The sequence below is a fragment of the Cnephaeus nilssonii genome, assembly GCF_951640355.1.
Source record: "Cnephaeus nilssonii genome assembly, chromosome: 10".
Taxonomy (NCBI): domain Eukaryota; kingdom Metazoa; phylum Chordata; class Mammalia; order Chiroptera; family Vespertilionidae; genus Cnephaeus; species Cnephaeus nilssonii.
In genome coordinates, this window is record NC_137081.1 from 35,289,072 (window position 1) to 35,305,282 (window position 16,211).

The 16,211-nt window shown below is 47.4% G+C and overlaps 1 protein-coding gene across 11 annotated transcripts in view; it reads right to left on the reverse strand.

Moving 5' to 3' along the window:
• The window catches only part of HDAC4 (histone deacetylase 4), a 238,318-nt gene that overhangs the window by 72,968 nt on the left and 149,139 nt on the right, over positions 1-16,211 (reverse strand). For all 11 annotated transcript variants that reach the window (XM_079781863.1, XM_079781868.1, XM_079781860.1 and 8 more), the window contains one exon: positions 7,794-7,944. In XM_079781863.1, coding sequence (XP_079637989.1) covers positions 7,794-7,944 — 151 coding nt within the window. The remainder of the gene's footprint in view (positions 1-7,793; positions 7,945-16,211) is intronic.

Here is a 16,211-nt window from a genome sequence, read left to right on the forward strand (position 1 = left end):
GCCTGGTGCATGGAATCATGCACCAGTGGGGTCCCTTGGCCTGGCCTGCAGGGACCGGGCCGAAACCAGCAGTGCAACATCCCCTGAGGGGTCCTGGATTGCGAGAGGGTGAAGGCCAGGCTGAGGGACCCCACCGGTGCATGAATCCATGCACCAGACCTCTAGTTCTTACATAAAAGAACATTCTGGCCTTGGCTGTGTGGCTCAGCTGACTGGAGTGTTGTCCTGTACAGTAAAGGGTAGCAAGTTCGATTCCCGGTCAGGGCACATACCCAGATTGTTGGTTGAATCCTCCCCAGTCAGGGTGTGTGCAAGAGGCAACCTATTGATGTTTCTCTCTCACATGGATGTTCCTCTCTCCCTTCCTCTCTCTAAAATAAACAAACAAACAAACAAACAAATAAATAAATAAATAAGTTCTGGACTGAGCACTGGCAGCAGAGTGGTTTCTTTCTCACTACAGCACTAGAGGCAGAATCTCAAAGAAGCTTTGTACACACTGACACGTCCCTCCCATGGCAACGGCAGCAGGGATGAAGCCTGCATCCTGGGCAGGCTGCCACACTCCTGAACCCATAAGGCAACAAGTTCCTTTGCAATCATATCAACATTATACACTGAGTGGCCAGATTATTATGATCTCTGAATGCATAATAATCTAGCCACTCAGTGTATATCCTATATAATAAAATGCTAATATGCAAATTGTCCCCTAGATCAGGAGTTCGACCGGCAGGCTGGCCCTGCCAACTGCCCATGTCCTCTCCCCCTGGCCAGGCTGGCCGGACCCCACCCATGCACAAATTCATGCACCGGGCCTCATATATACACACATACACACACACACACACACACACACACACACACACACACACACACACACACTGAGTGGCCAGATTATTATGCGTTCAGAGATCATAATAATCTAGCCACTCAGTGTATATAAAACATAATATCGAATGCATGTTTCTGTTTCTTCCAGCCTCGCAGCTACTGAGGCAGAGAGTGCTTCACCAACTGGACTAAAGTCTAAGTCATGAGCTTCGTGGTTTGTTGGGCTGCTGGTTGGCCATAGCCTCTCCCACCCTTGAGCAGGTCAAGGGGCAATGGTGCCTGCAGCTGCCCTGGAGGTTCCTCAACCCTGCAGATACCCCTCCTCCTGTGAGGATTCTTCCGGCAGCTCAGGGGACAAGAGCCTCTTGGTGTCCCCTGTTGGGGTGTCTTGAAAGTAGCACAAACAAGCTAATCTCAGAAAGAGACACACAGAAATTAAGGTCCAAACTCACACTCCCACACCCACCCTGTGAACATCTACCCTGTTTCCTCAGAGTTGCCACTGATTACTCAGAATCTGTGTCCATCCCCCAACAATGATGGGCCTAAGTATGTCCCATCATTGTATAGACTCAAACAGCATTTTCATAGTGGGAAAACATTCCCATGGTGAGTGAAACAGAGATTACAAAATCAAGTCCTGACTGTGGGGCATCCTTAGATTTTCCTTTTGTTGTGGTTAGAAACCATGCTGCAAAGAAGATGTATGAGTCAATAACACTGTCCATGTGAAGAATTAGTGCTTAGGAGAGACCATCAAAATGATGACATCTAACAAGTTTAATATTATTGTCCTTGGAGCATCTTCCAAATGCCTTTAAACACTTACCACCTTGTGACTTCCTACTGGCCATACACCAGGGCAGGTCCCCTACATCTTTATCAATAGTTGGGATTACCACTTTATCTCTCAGTACTTGGCATGTTTTAGTGCCACTGGCAATGCAGGAAAGTGATCAAACCGCATGATGATAATGAGGAGGAAGAGGGTGAAGACAATCTCAATGGCCAGACAAAGGACATAACCTTCAGGTCCTTCCATACCTGCTGTCTCAGAAGGAGTAATGGAAAGCAAGACAAGAAGCAGAGTTCTCACTGAGCAGGATAAGAACACATCCCAAAAATTTCAAGCAAATGAGAAACCCTGTTAGCTGGCCTAACCTCAGAAAATACCTATTCACATGGATCCACTTTCTCTTTATGGGAGGGATGGTGTTTCTCACCTGCAAGTGCTCTAGGAATAGAGAGAACCGCACACATCTCTTATTTAGGAAGTCACTGCCTCTCCCTGCGTTGGCCATACCCTCAAGCTTGCATCATGGGCTCCTGAACTCCGAGAAAGGCAAAGAACAAATGCCTAGCCCCAGCAGGAAGGGCACACAATAAATACCAGTAACAACCAAGGGCAGGAAGATGTGGCCAGGGCACATGCACTGCCCAGTGGAGACAATGGCCCATTTGTGCTAAGCACCCACCAAGCTGGGACACGGAGAAGCCCTTGTCCCCTGAGCTGCTGAAAGAATCCTCATAGGAGGAGGGGTGTCTGCAGGGCTGAGGGGCCCCAGGGCAGCTGCAGGCACCATGGCTCCTTGACCTGCTCAAGGGTGGGAGAGGGCACCTTACCAGGCTCTCATGAAATCAAAGGAAAACAAACCCAACTCCCCAAACAAGACTTCCTCATCTTTAAAATGACCTGGAAAGCTCCTTACCCAGCTAAATGAACCAAATAAATGATGCAGTGCCGCCCTGACCTGTCAGACCAAGTCTACTTTAGAAGAAGTAGCCAATGGTGATGTGGTCACAGGAGTGACCCCAACTGGCCTCCTCCAGCCACCTTTAGCTGAGGGCTGAGTTACAGGTCCCTCCTCACAGGGGCCAGTGGGCATGACCCAAATGCACATCTTCTCAGCTCCCCACAGGCCTGATTGCAGCAAACAAGTAATGCCAAGGCACAGACCTGCGACAGACCTGCGACTTTGAGTGCAAAGGAAATCCTCTTTTCTTCTTTGTACTTCATGAGGATAGAATTCAAAAAGGAAGCTGCTGGTTCTGATCCTCACACTTCTAGCTATGTACTCACCTCTTAAAGGATTTTTCCACTGTAAATCAAAGTTCTGGAATCAGTAATGCCTCTTCAATAAACAAAAACCAAATGTCTCAAAATTTCTACTTTTTAAAATAATTAATGTTCATTATCATTCATTCATTTGAGAGGATTTATAGAGACCTTACTATGTGCTAGTACTGATCCGGTCAACATAAGAGAGACAAAGTCTCATACAACAGGGTGGAGTGGGTGGGGGACTGTCTAAAGAAAAGGCAGGTAAATAAAAAGATAAACAGGAAGAGAGATATGAAGTACAGTAAACCAGGTGGGACCAAGCAGATAGGTGGGAGGACCTAGACCACTTTGGGGCCCAGCAAATGGGTGAGATGACCTGACCAGGTAGGGGTCCAGCAGATGGGTGGGAGAACCTGACCAGGTAGGGGTCCAGCAGATGGGTGGAGGACCTGACCAGGTGGGGGCCCAGGCCGAGGGGCTGGAAAATGAGCTGGTGGACACGATGAATTGAACAAATCTTTTGCTACCTTCAATTGCCTGTGCCTGAGCCTGACTCCTTTTTTTATGCTCCACGTTCCTCTGAGGAAGGAAATGGAACAAATGGATCACTTTCAGGATCAGATGTTCAGTCTTAACTCCAGCCTTTGAGCCATTTTTACAACAAAGTGAATGACTTTCCTAGTGAAGGCCCCTTACTCTCAACCAGGCTATTATAAAGGACAGTGATGAGAGTCGACATGCTCATTCGGACCTGCTCAGAGAACAAAGACTTGCTTTTAAATTTATATTAAAAGACAGTGTAGTTCAGATTCTTAAAGGTAGTAAATCTAACTAAAACTTAACTGATTAAAGATCGTGTATCGATGCAGAGATACCATAACTCTCACAAACTTTGAGAATTCACTATTCTTTCAAATGAATGGTATTAATGGTATCAGAAATTTTAAAAATACACCTGCAGAATTATTTAAAATTAAAAGTACCGTAAATGTTTACAAATGTAACAAAATTTTGAATTAAGTATTTAAAAAGAAATTCATTTTAAAAACCAAGAAACTGGACAGCAGCTGTGCCCTGCATTTCCAAGTGTGTAACCAGGAGCCTGTGACAGCACAAGGCCCCTCCACAGGCAGGGCCACAGCTGCCGATGCCAGGGCCTTCGCACTGGACCGCACTCAAGGCAGCAGAGCCGACCCCAGTGTGCCAAATCCTCACACCGTACACAGTTTACTACTAATAATAAAATCTGACCATCTAAATCCACACATTGGAAACCACCGGCGCTACGCTGTGACAAGCTTGGAGGAAAGCAGAGAACACTCCGGCGCTCTGGCTGGGCTGAGTGGGGTTGCTCCACAAGGTCGGCAGAGATCTAAGATGTTTTCTGAAGTCAAGGGTTTTCATATTTTGTGAGCTTAAAATGTTGTTTGTTTATATTGGAAGATTCTGGTAAATACAAGGACTAATTTAGATGAGCTGCTTTTTTTTTTTTTAAGCAATCTGAAAAACTGGTATTTTGTTGGTTAGTTGTGGCACAGACCAACTTGCTGATACAAGTTAAACGTCTATCCTTGGATAAGCAGCAATGACTCCCCCCCGCCCCGCCCCTTAAAGAAAAATGCATAGGATCACTGAGCTCCAAGCAGAGCATGGGAGAATGGGGACAGAGGACTTCCTGGCAGGCCACATGTAACAGCAGCCTTGCACACACTCCTGCGGCTTTGGGTTGCATGCAAGCCTCCTGCTCACAACAGAAGCCCCTCACAGGGCTCCCTACAAGGCCTGGTGCTGTTGTCTATGGTGGCGGCTCTCTGAAGTGGAAGGCAGCACCCATATAGTAGGCCAGGCCAAATGTGGCAGGCCCCGGAGCCTCTAGGTTATGCAGATTCCTAACACAGCATGAGAGGAATCACCTAGACTCCAACTTCTCATCCTGGCCACACAGTAGGCTCACCCGGGAGTTTTAGAAATGACAATTCCGCTGTCCACACTCCACTCCACATAAACATGACAGGACACCTGGCTTCATGTGCTGCACCTCTCACGCATCCCTCCTGGTGTCAGTGTAGCCAGGAAGTTCCCTCAGCTCAAAGAAGTCAGCACACGTAAGACAGGCAGTGGTATAGAAGAGGAGTGTTATCTGAGCCAGTGGGCCAGGCAGTGAGAGCGACAAGGGTGACCGACACCATGTGCCCCATCTGCCCCTTGCAGGGGCCCAGTCTGTGCTCCAATACCAAGGATGCTAGCAGCCAACCAGAGTCTACAGTGTAGCTCCTCCTGGCAGCCTTCTGTCCTCACTGCTGGATCTCGACTGGGCCACCACTGAGCCCACAGTCATCACCACATCTCACTGCTGTGCTACAGATCACTGTGCCACTCAGTTACTTTCAAATATCGGCACAAAGGTTAGATCTCACAGGGAGAATAATCTCTCCTGATGTGCTTTTCACACTGAAGCTCTATCAGAGTTGAAGAAAATATTTATTATTTTAAGAGTAAACTGCTGGCCCTGCCAGTGTTGCTCAGTGGTTGAGCATGGACCTATGAACCAGGAGGTCACAGTTCGATTCTTGGTCAGGGTACATGCCCAAGTTTTGGGCTCCAGTAGGGGGCATGCAGGAGGCAGCTGATGGATGATTCCCTCTTATCACTGATGTTTCTTTCTCTCTCTCCCTTCCTCTCTGAAATCAATAAAAACATACTTTAAAAAAATTTAAACAAAAAAAGTAAACTGCTGTAATAACAAATGATTGTAAAAGGTGTTAATTTTATGTATAAAAACAATTACTATAAACTTACAAATAGAGAAATAAGCTAAAAATAAAGAGAATACACTAGCTAAATACTTTTAGGACAAAAATATGCCCTTTTTAAAGAGAAAATATTTATAAAATGTAGAAAACAATATAGGCATAATAGTACAGATTTTATTATAATCTAATTCTAATTTAAGAAAGATAAACGACCTACGTCAGGACTGAACTTATGTTAGGAGAGTGACATAAAAAGAACAACTCCACATCCAGAGAAAGGAAGACAGCGCATTGGACAAATGGGCACACTTCAACAATGGGGAATAGCAAAAGGTGCCCAGTCTCACTGCTAATCAGAGAAATATGCTGGAGCCATGAGGAGCTGCTACACCCAGCAGACAAGGCAGTGACTGATGGCAGTACCAGCGCTGGCAGGGACACAGAGCAACAGCAACTATCTCACAGCTGGTGGCAACAAAAACTGGTACAGAGGCGTGGACAACCATCTGACATCACGTATGAAAGTTGAACACACACTCGCCCTAAGGTTTAGTGATACGACATCACAGGGACTCATCTGCACCCAGAGACATGTCCAAGGACATGCACAGCAGCTTTACTGTGACAGCCCTGATCAGAAAACAGCCTGAATATCTGCAGTGCATTGGACACAATGGCGGTGCATCTGTGAGGGGCTGACCCACAGTCAAAGCGCGTGAACACCAGTGAGGATGGCTTTGCAAGCACAGTGCCAAGCGAAGAAAGGAAACACAGGAGCCCCAGATAATGATCCCACTCACTTTGGAAGCAGGAGAAATGACTCTGGGGTGTCAGGTGTCAGGGAGCAGTTATCTTTGGGAAGGAGAATGGAGTGGTGACTGTCCTGGCCCCAGGTGTGTACTACGGGATGGTAACATAGGATGGTCCTTGAGGACAGTTTCTCCCAAGAGTTCCCTATAAACTGAAGATTGGGGGCTTTTCTGTATGTCTATCATGCACCAATAACAATTACCTTTAAAACAATTTCAAATAATAGACTTTACAAGAAGACTTTAAAAATATAAAATGCTGTTGTGGAACTGGATATTCAATTTAAACAAAAGCTTGTTAAAATGACTTGTATAGATGGTTATTATTTTCAGAAGTTAAAGCTGAAGGACTTTTGAGAATTTAGAGGTTTTGCATCTTGGTGAGGCATGTAAGTCTTCTACTTTTACTCGTGAATACTGGATGGGCAACTCACCCAACTATCAATGCCCAAGCCCTGACAGGGACAGATGTGCACCCTGACTTATTTCAGTATGACCAGGGATAAATAAGTTCAGCTGCGCACTGGTGTTGGGTGGAAGCTGACAGGCAAGGACTGTGGACACGACTCTGCTGAGGAGGCCCTGATGTGTCATTGCAACAAGTTATCAAAAGAAAGCGGAACAATACCCATGGGGGCAGTGTTCCTTTTGTCACAGTCTGGGTGGGACACTGCAACTGTTGACATGCCAGGCCTTACTCAGGCTAGTCACCTTGCATCCATGTCACGGTGCAAGCCCAAGGCAATCTCTGTCCAGTGGCCACGCAGTCAACAGAGGGGGCTGTGGCCTCTTCCCTGAGAGACTCAGGAAATTTTCCAAAGGGGAACAGCACACAGAGCAGCCTCCAGGCTCAGATCACGTCTGGGCCTTTCTAAGGATAACAGACCACACTGGTATCAGACATACGGGCACAGCCACAATAAAAAGCAGAAGTGGGGTTGGTCACAATGTCTCCTCTCAGCTACAGGTGTCCCACAAGCGAACATTGTGTTCAAGGCATCCACAAAATGCTCTCAAATGAAAAGAACTTTCAAATGTTTAGGATTAAGCTCACAGGTAAAACGCAGTACCCATTTGGTTTTTAATACTTTCCAACCTATTAGGAGTTTGCCAAATATACTTTAACATGCTTATGTCAACCCAAAGGTCGTGCTGACTGCTCCTGCAGCCCCCAAACGAGGATAAAGTCACTGTCGAGGCTGAAGCTAGGAGCAACTGAAACAGCCACTTGAAGTGACCCTGCAGTGACACCTCATGCGAAGACCAGGGAGCAAGTGGAGCACAAAGAACCTCGACTTGAGGAAGGCCCTGGTGTGGCCTAGACGTGGCACTCACTCTCTTTGCCTTTCTCCTTGTTCTTGAGCTGCTGCAGCTTCTGCTCGCGGTGCTGCTTCTCCAGCGCCTGCTCCTGGCGGTGCCTCTCCAGCTTCCGCTGGTGCTCTAGAAGCTCTTGCTGGTGCTTCAGGGCCAGCAGTTCCTGCTGGTGCTGCAGGAGGGAAGGAGATGGGTCAGAGCCTGGGGCTGAGACAAGAACCAACACACACACACACACACACACACACACACACACACACACACGACAGAATCAGCGAAGGACCAGCTCGCCTCTGTGTAGGTGCTGCCGCTGGGGCTGGTCCTGTCCCACAGCCTGTGTTTCCTATGATTCTACCCCAACTCTGTACAGTGCCCTCGCAAACGGGCTACTCAGGGCCCAGATGTCTCCTGACCTTTTTAGTGTTAAAAATGAAAATAAAAATGACTGAATCCTAGAAGAAAATACACAGGAAGATTTATTTATGTCATCTTGCAAGCTGGGAATGCCTTTTTGAGAATGACACAAAAGAGTGTGAAATAAGCATTCACCCTAAGGCACAGCCGTCTTACTCCTGGGACTCACCCAAGAGACACGGGGCAAATCTGCCCAAAACCCTCTAGGGAATGTGTATGGCAGTCCCGCAGGACAGCCCAGCTCGCCACGCCCCGATGTACCTCTGAGTTGAACACAAACTGGGCATTCACATGCTGGAATACTACCTAGTGATGAAAAGGGATGAGCTAGAGACAGAGGAAAAACCACAGACTGCAGAACACACAGTGAGCATGCCCACTGCTGACAATGGGGACTGGGACAGATTCAGCAGACAAAGTTTCTACTTCTGTGATGTTCGAGAACAGGAATTCCTAAGACCTGGTGACAAAAATCAGAGGCAGGCCCATGGATACCGAGGGTCACTTCTAAGAGCTTTCTTATGGAAAAAATAAATATACTGCAGTCAACTTACATGAACTGGGACAGTGGACATTAACAGGCACATTCCTTGCCCTTCCTGCCACCTGACAACACTCCTGGTGGCAAATGGCACGGGGTCAGAGGAAACTGCTGAGGCCAGCCTGCCAGGCATGAACCTGGCTCTGCATCTTCAACCTCCTACCCCCCTCCACTCAAGTACTGAACTCCTCCCTGTGAGGACTACAGGAGGTAACCTCTGGGAAACACTTAGAACAACATGGCACAAGCTTTCTGTCTGTATTCTGTCTTCCTCTGAAAGACCTTGACTCCTTCTGAAGGTTGCAATGTCATCCTAAGATCAAAACAAGGCCCCCAGTGGTCTTCCAGAGAAACATAAAACACAGAACAGAGCATAGGGATGAATTCCAAGAGTTTTAAACCACAAAACCGGCTTCCTAGTTCTGCAGTGTTGGTCGCCTACAGTCAACAAACCTGGGTTGAGTGCCCAGCGCCAGCTCCAGAGAACTGTGTATCATCTAAAACTGTGCAAACAATTCAAACTGGTGGGGCTTTCTTACCGCTTAGGAGGGAAACCAAATTACACCCTTGTGACAAAACAATAAATGAAGTGGGGGTGAAACATGCCCCTTGATTTTAGTTTCGATCCCAGACACCATGCTCTGAGCTGCACTGTGGGGACTGACATTGTACTCACTGAGGACAGGTGCACATGAGGAAGGACTCCACCTGAATACCTATTTGTTGGTCTGAATAGATACAGAGGACCTGCCCAAGAGCCACACGCTGTGTCTGCGGTAGAGGCACACCCCATTCCTGGGTCACTGGTCGTGTCAACAGCCCTGCCCTCCTGAGTTGGCAATCTCAAGAAACGTGCATCCTGGCGGGCTGCCTGCTGCTGCTCAGGTCAGGACAGTATTACAGCGATATTCCGACAACAGCTTTTATAATGAATTGTCCCTCCCCACTGGTATTACCTATACCCCAGGGGCCCTAAGTACAGCCTGGGTTCCCTTTCAGCTGCTCCGTATTCATTTAATTTCTAAATGAGGAACAGGCAGAAATTCGCTTAATAGTCTCTCTCAACATTTATTTTTGAGCCAGAACCCAGAAGGAAAGAGATCTTTCAATTATCTTTACAAAAAGACTGGAAACAACCACCACAGATACTGGTGGTTAAAATTCACAGGATTACAGAACTCCCAGAAAAACAATATTGTCATGGAGTTTTAATGAAAACAGCAAGTACAAACAACGACTCAGATTCCCCAGCATGCCCCAGAGCTACCCTGTATGATCTCATTTCACCTCCCGTTTGGATGGACATTACCCAATATTAGATTTATATTAAAGCCCATAAACAAAAGTGGTGGGAACAAATCAGACCCTGGCAGCCCTCCCTCACAATGTCACGTCACATTTGTGGCCTGTCTCTTGATCTTGGGACAAAGCGGTCCTCTAGACTCACAGATTTAGGGGAAGTAAGGGTGAACTACAACATAAGGATCATCTGCATTATTGTCCCCACTCACACATCACTCTGTGGAATAGTAAATATGAACTGCCTGTCAGTACCCAGGAAGGCTCCTCAGCTGTTCCTCCATGGGGAATGAATGAATGTGTCATGAAGTGTAGTCTTCAGAATACAAAAGAGGTCTTTGAGATGTGCTAATTTTCATGTTAGGTAAAATCCATAGAGTCATTTGCATCTAGTATCTCGCTAACATGTGTGAAGGTCAAGACTATTCTATAGAGAAAGAATTGTTGATAAGCTATTTTTTGCAGATTGAAACTATTATGAGCAATTTAAAAAGGATGTTGACAACTTAATTTTTCCAAGAAAAAAACCTCAATAACAATAAGTCCCATTACTCTAATGAGAGTTTAACACTGAATTTACCTTTAAGCCAATACTGAGCTCAGAATCAAAGCACAGGTTCCTGGAATTCAGCTTCTTTGACTCTGACTTTAGAATTGAATAAACGAATGTTCAGGTGGAAACACATACTCTCAAAAGTGAACTAAAACCCTGTGACATGGAAGGACTGAAACTGGGACAGGTACCCATCCACAGCCCCAGCCGAGGACAGAGACCTTCCAGCCTCCAGGGAACTGTCACCTGACCCTCTCAGAGTGCCTCTGATTAATCCTATGGATCAATAACCGACTGGTCATCAGAAATGGTAGCAGTCAGGTTCCATTAAAGCACGTTACCACCACCACAGGGATGCTTACAACGCTGCTCAAAAACCTCCCTGGGCCTGGACTCTGCAAAATAACTAATGCTGACGTTATGGCCTTTCAGAAGTCAAGTTCCTGGAGCCAGAGGTGCCCCATACAATGGCAGGAGTCTGTATTTCAGCAAGGGGGCATCCCATGGGCCATGTGTGCACTCTGGGGGGTGGGGGGAAGAGGGGGGAGGAAGAGGGCGCGAAAGCCACAGCCTGCTCAGGAGCCCAAGGATGTCTAATGGTCAAACATGCAAGTACCCCACAGGGGCCAAGGGCTCCTTTTGAGTCAAGGGTGTCTTCCTGATTTTAAATATACTACAGACTCATGGTAGCAAATGTGAAAATGAGACCAATATGAAAGATCACCCACTCCCCTTGTCTCAGGAAATAGGGAGCTGATGTACAATGATTCCTGCAGTCCTCTCACAACTAAATCCTGGCTCCAAATAAAAACCAAGCAGCCAGCAATGAGGAGTACCTTCCAGTTTCCCGTGTGTTAACCGGCCTCAACAGAAATGGTCTTAGGTGGGTTTTTATTAACCATTAATGGCCCAACCTGTTTTGTGCCAGTCTACCCCTAAATTTTGCTAGTCACTAGGACTGATTCACCATGAAATGTCCTAGGGCATGTAATGAAGAACGATGGCGGGTAGCCTGTTCAGACCTCCAGCTACCTCCCACACCCAGGATGAGGCCGTCTCAGAGCTCACCATGCCCTGCTCAGCAGATCCCTGATCACAGATGGTGGACATTCACCATGCTCTTGTTTCTCTTCCTTCACATTGAGGCTGGTAAGACACCAAACCTAAACACCCGATAGCTGGGGCCATCAGGGAAAGGACGGAGGAGGCTCCACATGCAGATGAGCTGGAGTCTGCCAGGGCCAGAATTTCCAGGTGCTCATGTGACCCACGTTAAGCTGAGCACAGACAGGCACTGGTCCTCTTACACAGATGTTTCCCACGGTGGAGGGGTGCAGCGAGAAACTGCATGCTGCCTCTCCATAGCACCCCTGAGGCCTATCACAACCTATGCAGGGCCCTGCCATCAGCAGATGGATGCTAGCAGCTGTCTTTGCCACCTCCTTCACTGCATTTCTCTTGAAAAGGTTAAATTGAAAATAAAGCACAGATTCAGTGCCTCTTCCCTGAAGAATGCACAGCATTTCAGGAGCCTGGCACAGTCAGTGCAAAATTGAGGATGTGCATAAAGGCCGGGACCGTGACATGGGGAGTTGCCTGGGAACTCTGTGCCTCAGCACAGCCGCCAGTTAGGTGGCCTAATTCACAGATGCAGAGGCCTCTCAGGCAGCCACCCCTACTCCGATACCTCCCTCATTCTAAGAACACAGCTCAGATTGATGGAGATTTCTCTCAGGTGGGGTGGCTGTTCACATCCAGGAACACGTGCTGTTTGGCCATGGTTTCTATAGCCCATTTGGGACTGAAATGCTATTTGTTGAGGGATCCTCAAAAACAGAAGCCTTTCCATATTCCTCTCACTGGATGTGCTGGCTCATACCCAGAGGCACCCATTTCAGTACTTTCAAAATCATCTTCCCTCTTCCCCACCAGGGTCAAATCCCCCAGGTGGCAGTCACATTCCCACCCCAAACTGGCCACTCAAATGTTACAAAGACAAAAAGGGTTGGCCTCAGCATGCTGGTCTATGAGAGGAAGGTCTGCAACAGAGACACCAGCACTCTGGTGTGGTCCAGGGCACTGTGGGCCACTCCTGTGAGGCTGTGAGGACGGGGGAGCAGTGAAGGGGGTAATGAGGAGGGGGGACAATACGGGGGAGAAAGTGGGGCTGGGAGGGGGAGGGGTATGAGGGGGAAGGCCAACTGCCAGCCCGGCTGCCTGTGCTTCCTCTACCTTTGCCCCCAGTACCCAGGGTAATCCTACTTTCTCCTTCAAGGCCCAGCACCGCCCCCCCCCCCCCCCCCTTGCCAGGAATCCTAGTTCCTTCCCTCAGGCCTCACCACCACCTGGCACACTTGCACTGGGGCCCCAGGCTATCAGTGATTGGGCTGGGGCTGAGCCCCTTGTCTTCTGCAAACCTCAGCTGGGCCCACAGCAGGTGTGAGCGAAGCCCAGGGAGAGGGGACCAGTGCAAAGGCAGTAGAGCCAGTGAGGAGGGATGAGGGAGCATGACAGGCAGGACACAAACTCCCACAGCTGCTGCTTTGGAGACAGAGTTCCTTTTCTCCTACAACCATAGGCAGCCTGCAGTTAGAAGGCACAATTAACTGATAAAGCTGATACTCTTAGATGCAGCCAGGGAAAAGCAGAGCCCAGTGTGGCAGCCAGAGTGGCCATCAGTGACCTTTAGGGCAGCAGGCGGGTGGAGCTAGGCCATCCACCTGCCCATGAATGAGTTCCTGGAAACCACTTGCCGGTCGTATATGCAGAGCTTCCTAGCACGCTCATTAGGCACAAACAGGTCCAGGGATGACACAGGTCTGCACTGCGCAGCCATGAGCCTTCCCAGGTACCAGGGTTACAACAACCTGAGTGTATCCGACTGGCTCATTAATGTCGCCTCAGGTGACCTGGAAGCCAGGACTCTGAGCAACATCTCTTCAGCTACCTGAGGCAGGTAATAAAGAGAGAATAAACATCCCAGTGGACTCCTATTGCCATTAGAATCAGGTTTCCTTTCAATTTTCTCCCTGTCCCCACAGGGAAAAGAGTCATACCCTCAACTAAATAGCTCTTAAAACCCTGTCCTACCCCTGGGAACAGTACAGATCACACTAACAGACATGAACAGAGAGAAGTTCATCTTTTCTAGCAAAAAAGCACAAATTCACACAATGTGGGAATGATTTTTACTTCTCACCAATTAGGCCTGCAGAAGAGAAGGGGCCACCTGCCTGCACCTCTGGGAGGAGCACCAACCTTTCAGCTACTATCCCAACCCTTGACTTTATCATTATACCCACACTGAGAGCTACTCCAGACAAACAGGCTATGATGCTACTTACATGAGGTCCATTGAGTAGTCAAATTTATAGACAGAATGTAGAGTGGTGGCTGTCAGGACTGGGGGATGGGTAATATTTAATGGGCACAATGTTTCAGTCTGGGAAGATGAAACTCTTGGTGATGGTTGCAGAACAGCGTGAGTGTGCTAGTGACACTGAACTACAGACCTAAAAATGCAAAGATGGCAAACTTCATAAGTATATTTACCACAATAAAGAAATGGTTTAGGGGTCTAGTGGTAACATAGAGTTACCATATAACCCAGCAATTCCACCCCAAAGAACTGAAAACAGGTGCTCAAACAAAAACTTGTGCACGAATGTTCATAGCAGCACTATCACAATCGCCAGAGTGGAAACAGCCCAAAGGCCTGTCACCAGATGAACAGACACATAAACTGAGGTCCATTCAGACAAAGGAATATCACTCGGCCATGAAGAGGAACAAAGCATGATGCTTGTTACCATGTGGTGAGCCCTAAACACGTGATGCTGAGGGAAGGAAGTCAGACACAGAAGGCCATATGTTGTGTGATTCTGTTCATATGAAATGTCCAGAATGGGTACATTCACAGAGGCGGAAAGTGAACGAGTGTTGCCAGGGGATGGGGGAAGAGCGCATGGGGAGAAATTGATAAAATGATTTGTAACTAGGTGGTGGTGATAGTTGCACAATATTGTAAATGAACTAAATGTCACTGAATTGTATACTTTAAAACAGTCGAACGATGAATTTATGCTATGTCATTTTTTTAAAATATATTTTTATTGATTTCAGAGAGGAAGGGAGAGGGAGAGAGAGATAGAAACATCAATGATGAGAGAGAATCATTGGCCTCCTGCACGCAACCGGAGCATTTACTCTGACTAGGAATCAAACCATTACCTCCTGGTTCATAGGTCGATGCTCAACCACTGAGTCACACAGGCCAGGCAATGCTACTTAATTTTTACCACCATAAAAAAATAACTAAGGAAAAAACTAAGGATTTCCCATAAAAGAAAAGGAAGAAAGCACAGCTGTTTCCTATGTGGAATCTCCATCTGTGGGGACTCAGACAGGAGACAGTGAGTGTGGTTCTTGAGACCAATTACAGCAGTGCAATTGGTCTTGGATGGTCCTCTGGGCCTCCCAGCAGCAGGAGGTGGGAAAGGGGATGGAGGCCGAGAAGGGCCAATTGACCAGGGGCAGAGCCTGGTGGGCACTGGAGACACAACCTGAACTGGCACAGGAAATGGGGAAACACAGCTGTCAGGAACATGACCTGGGTCCTGAGGAACACCAGAAAATGATGAAATTGCTCCATAGATGAGCACACTTACCATTGACCTAGCACCACCCAGCGAACCAGCTCCTCTAGGAGGAGAAGGCCATCTCTGCACCTAGGACCCAGGAAAGGCTATCTGCTCTATAGAAGCCAGAATGTGGGGGCCTTGGTAACCACACAGGAGAAATGGGAGAGATTCTCCTGGGGGGACCGAGAGGGGCCCACAGCATGAGGAAAACGGTTGTGGGTTCCCCAGAGCTCCTGCAAGCCACAAAACCAGGGTCAGAGATGGATCCTTCGGGAAACAACCTTGGCCTGTCAGGACCCCAGGGCCGCGAATTACCCACACCTGGGGCCCAACCTTGGCAAGAGCACAGTCATGGGATGGGCCAGGCCCTGACCATGGGCTGTCAAGGAGGTTGTCACAGATAACTTTTCAATATCTCAAGGTGGTTAAGGAAATTTTAGTCAATGCAGCTGAAGAAAGGAGGTTATAATTATTATTTGCATATGACATGTCTATCTGCCTAGAGAACATGAAATAACCAATTATAAATTTGAGATGAATTAAAAAATTTGATAATTCTATAAAGAAATATATAAAGTACCCAAGAACAATTGAGTATAAAATCTACAAGCCTTATATGAAAAAATAAAACAAGGCTTTTCAACCCATCAGATTGTAACACCGTGTTCCTAGATTAGAAACTAATATCAGGAAGTTATTGTGAAGCGTGTTAATTTATGAATTCATTGCAACTTCCATACATTTCCAGAATAAGTTTTGAGGACTTTATGGGAAAGATTCTGAAGTTCACCTGGAAGAATTAAGGGGAAGACAGGCTTCAGCGAATTTAAAAGGTAGAATCCATGTGAGGGGACAGCAGACATGCTGATACAAACGAGAGTAGCGCATGAGGCAGGGGCTCCTGCTGACAGTTGTGTGGTGTCAGCATAGGACCGGGAGAAAGCCGAGGCAAAACACACACTGGTTAGGAGACCACAGTGACATTTCTAACT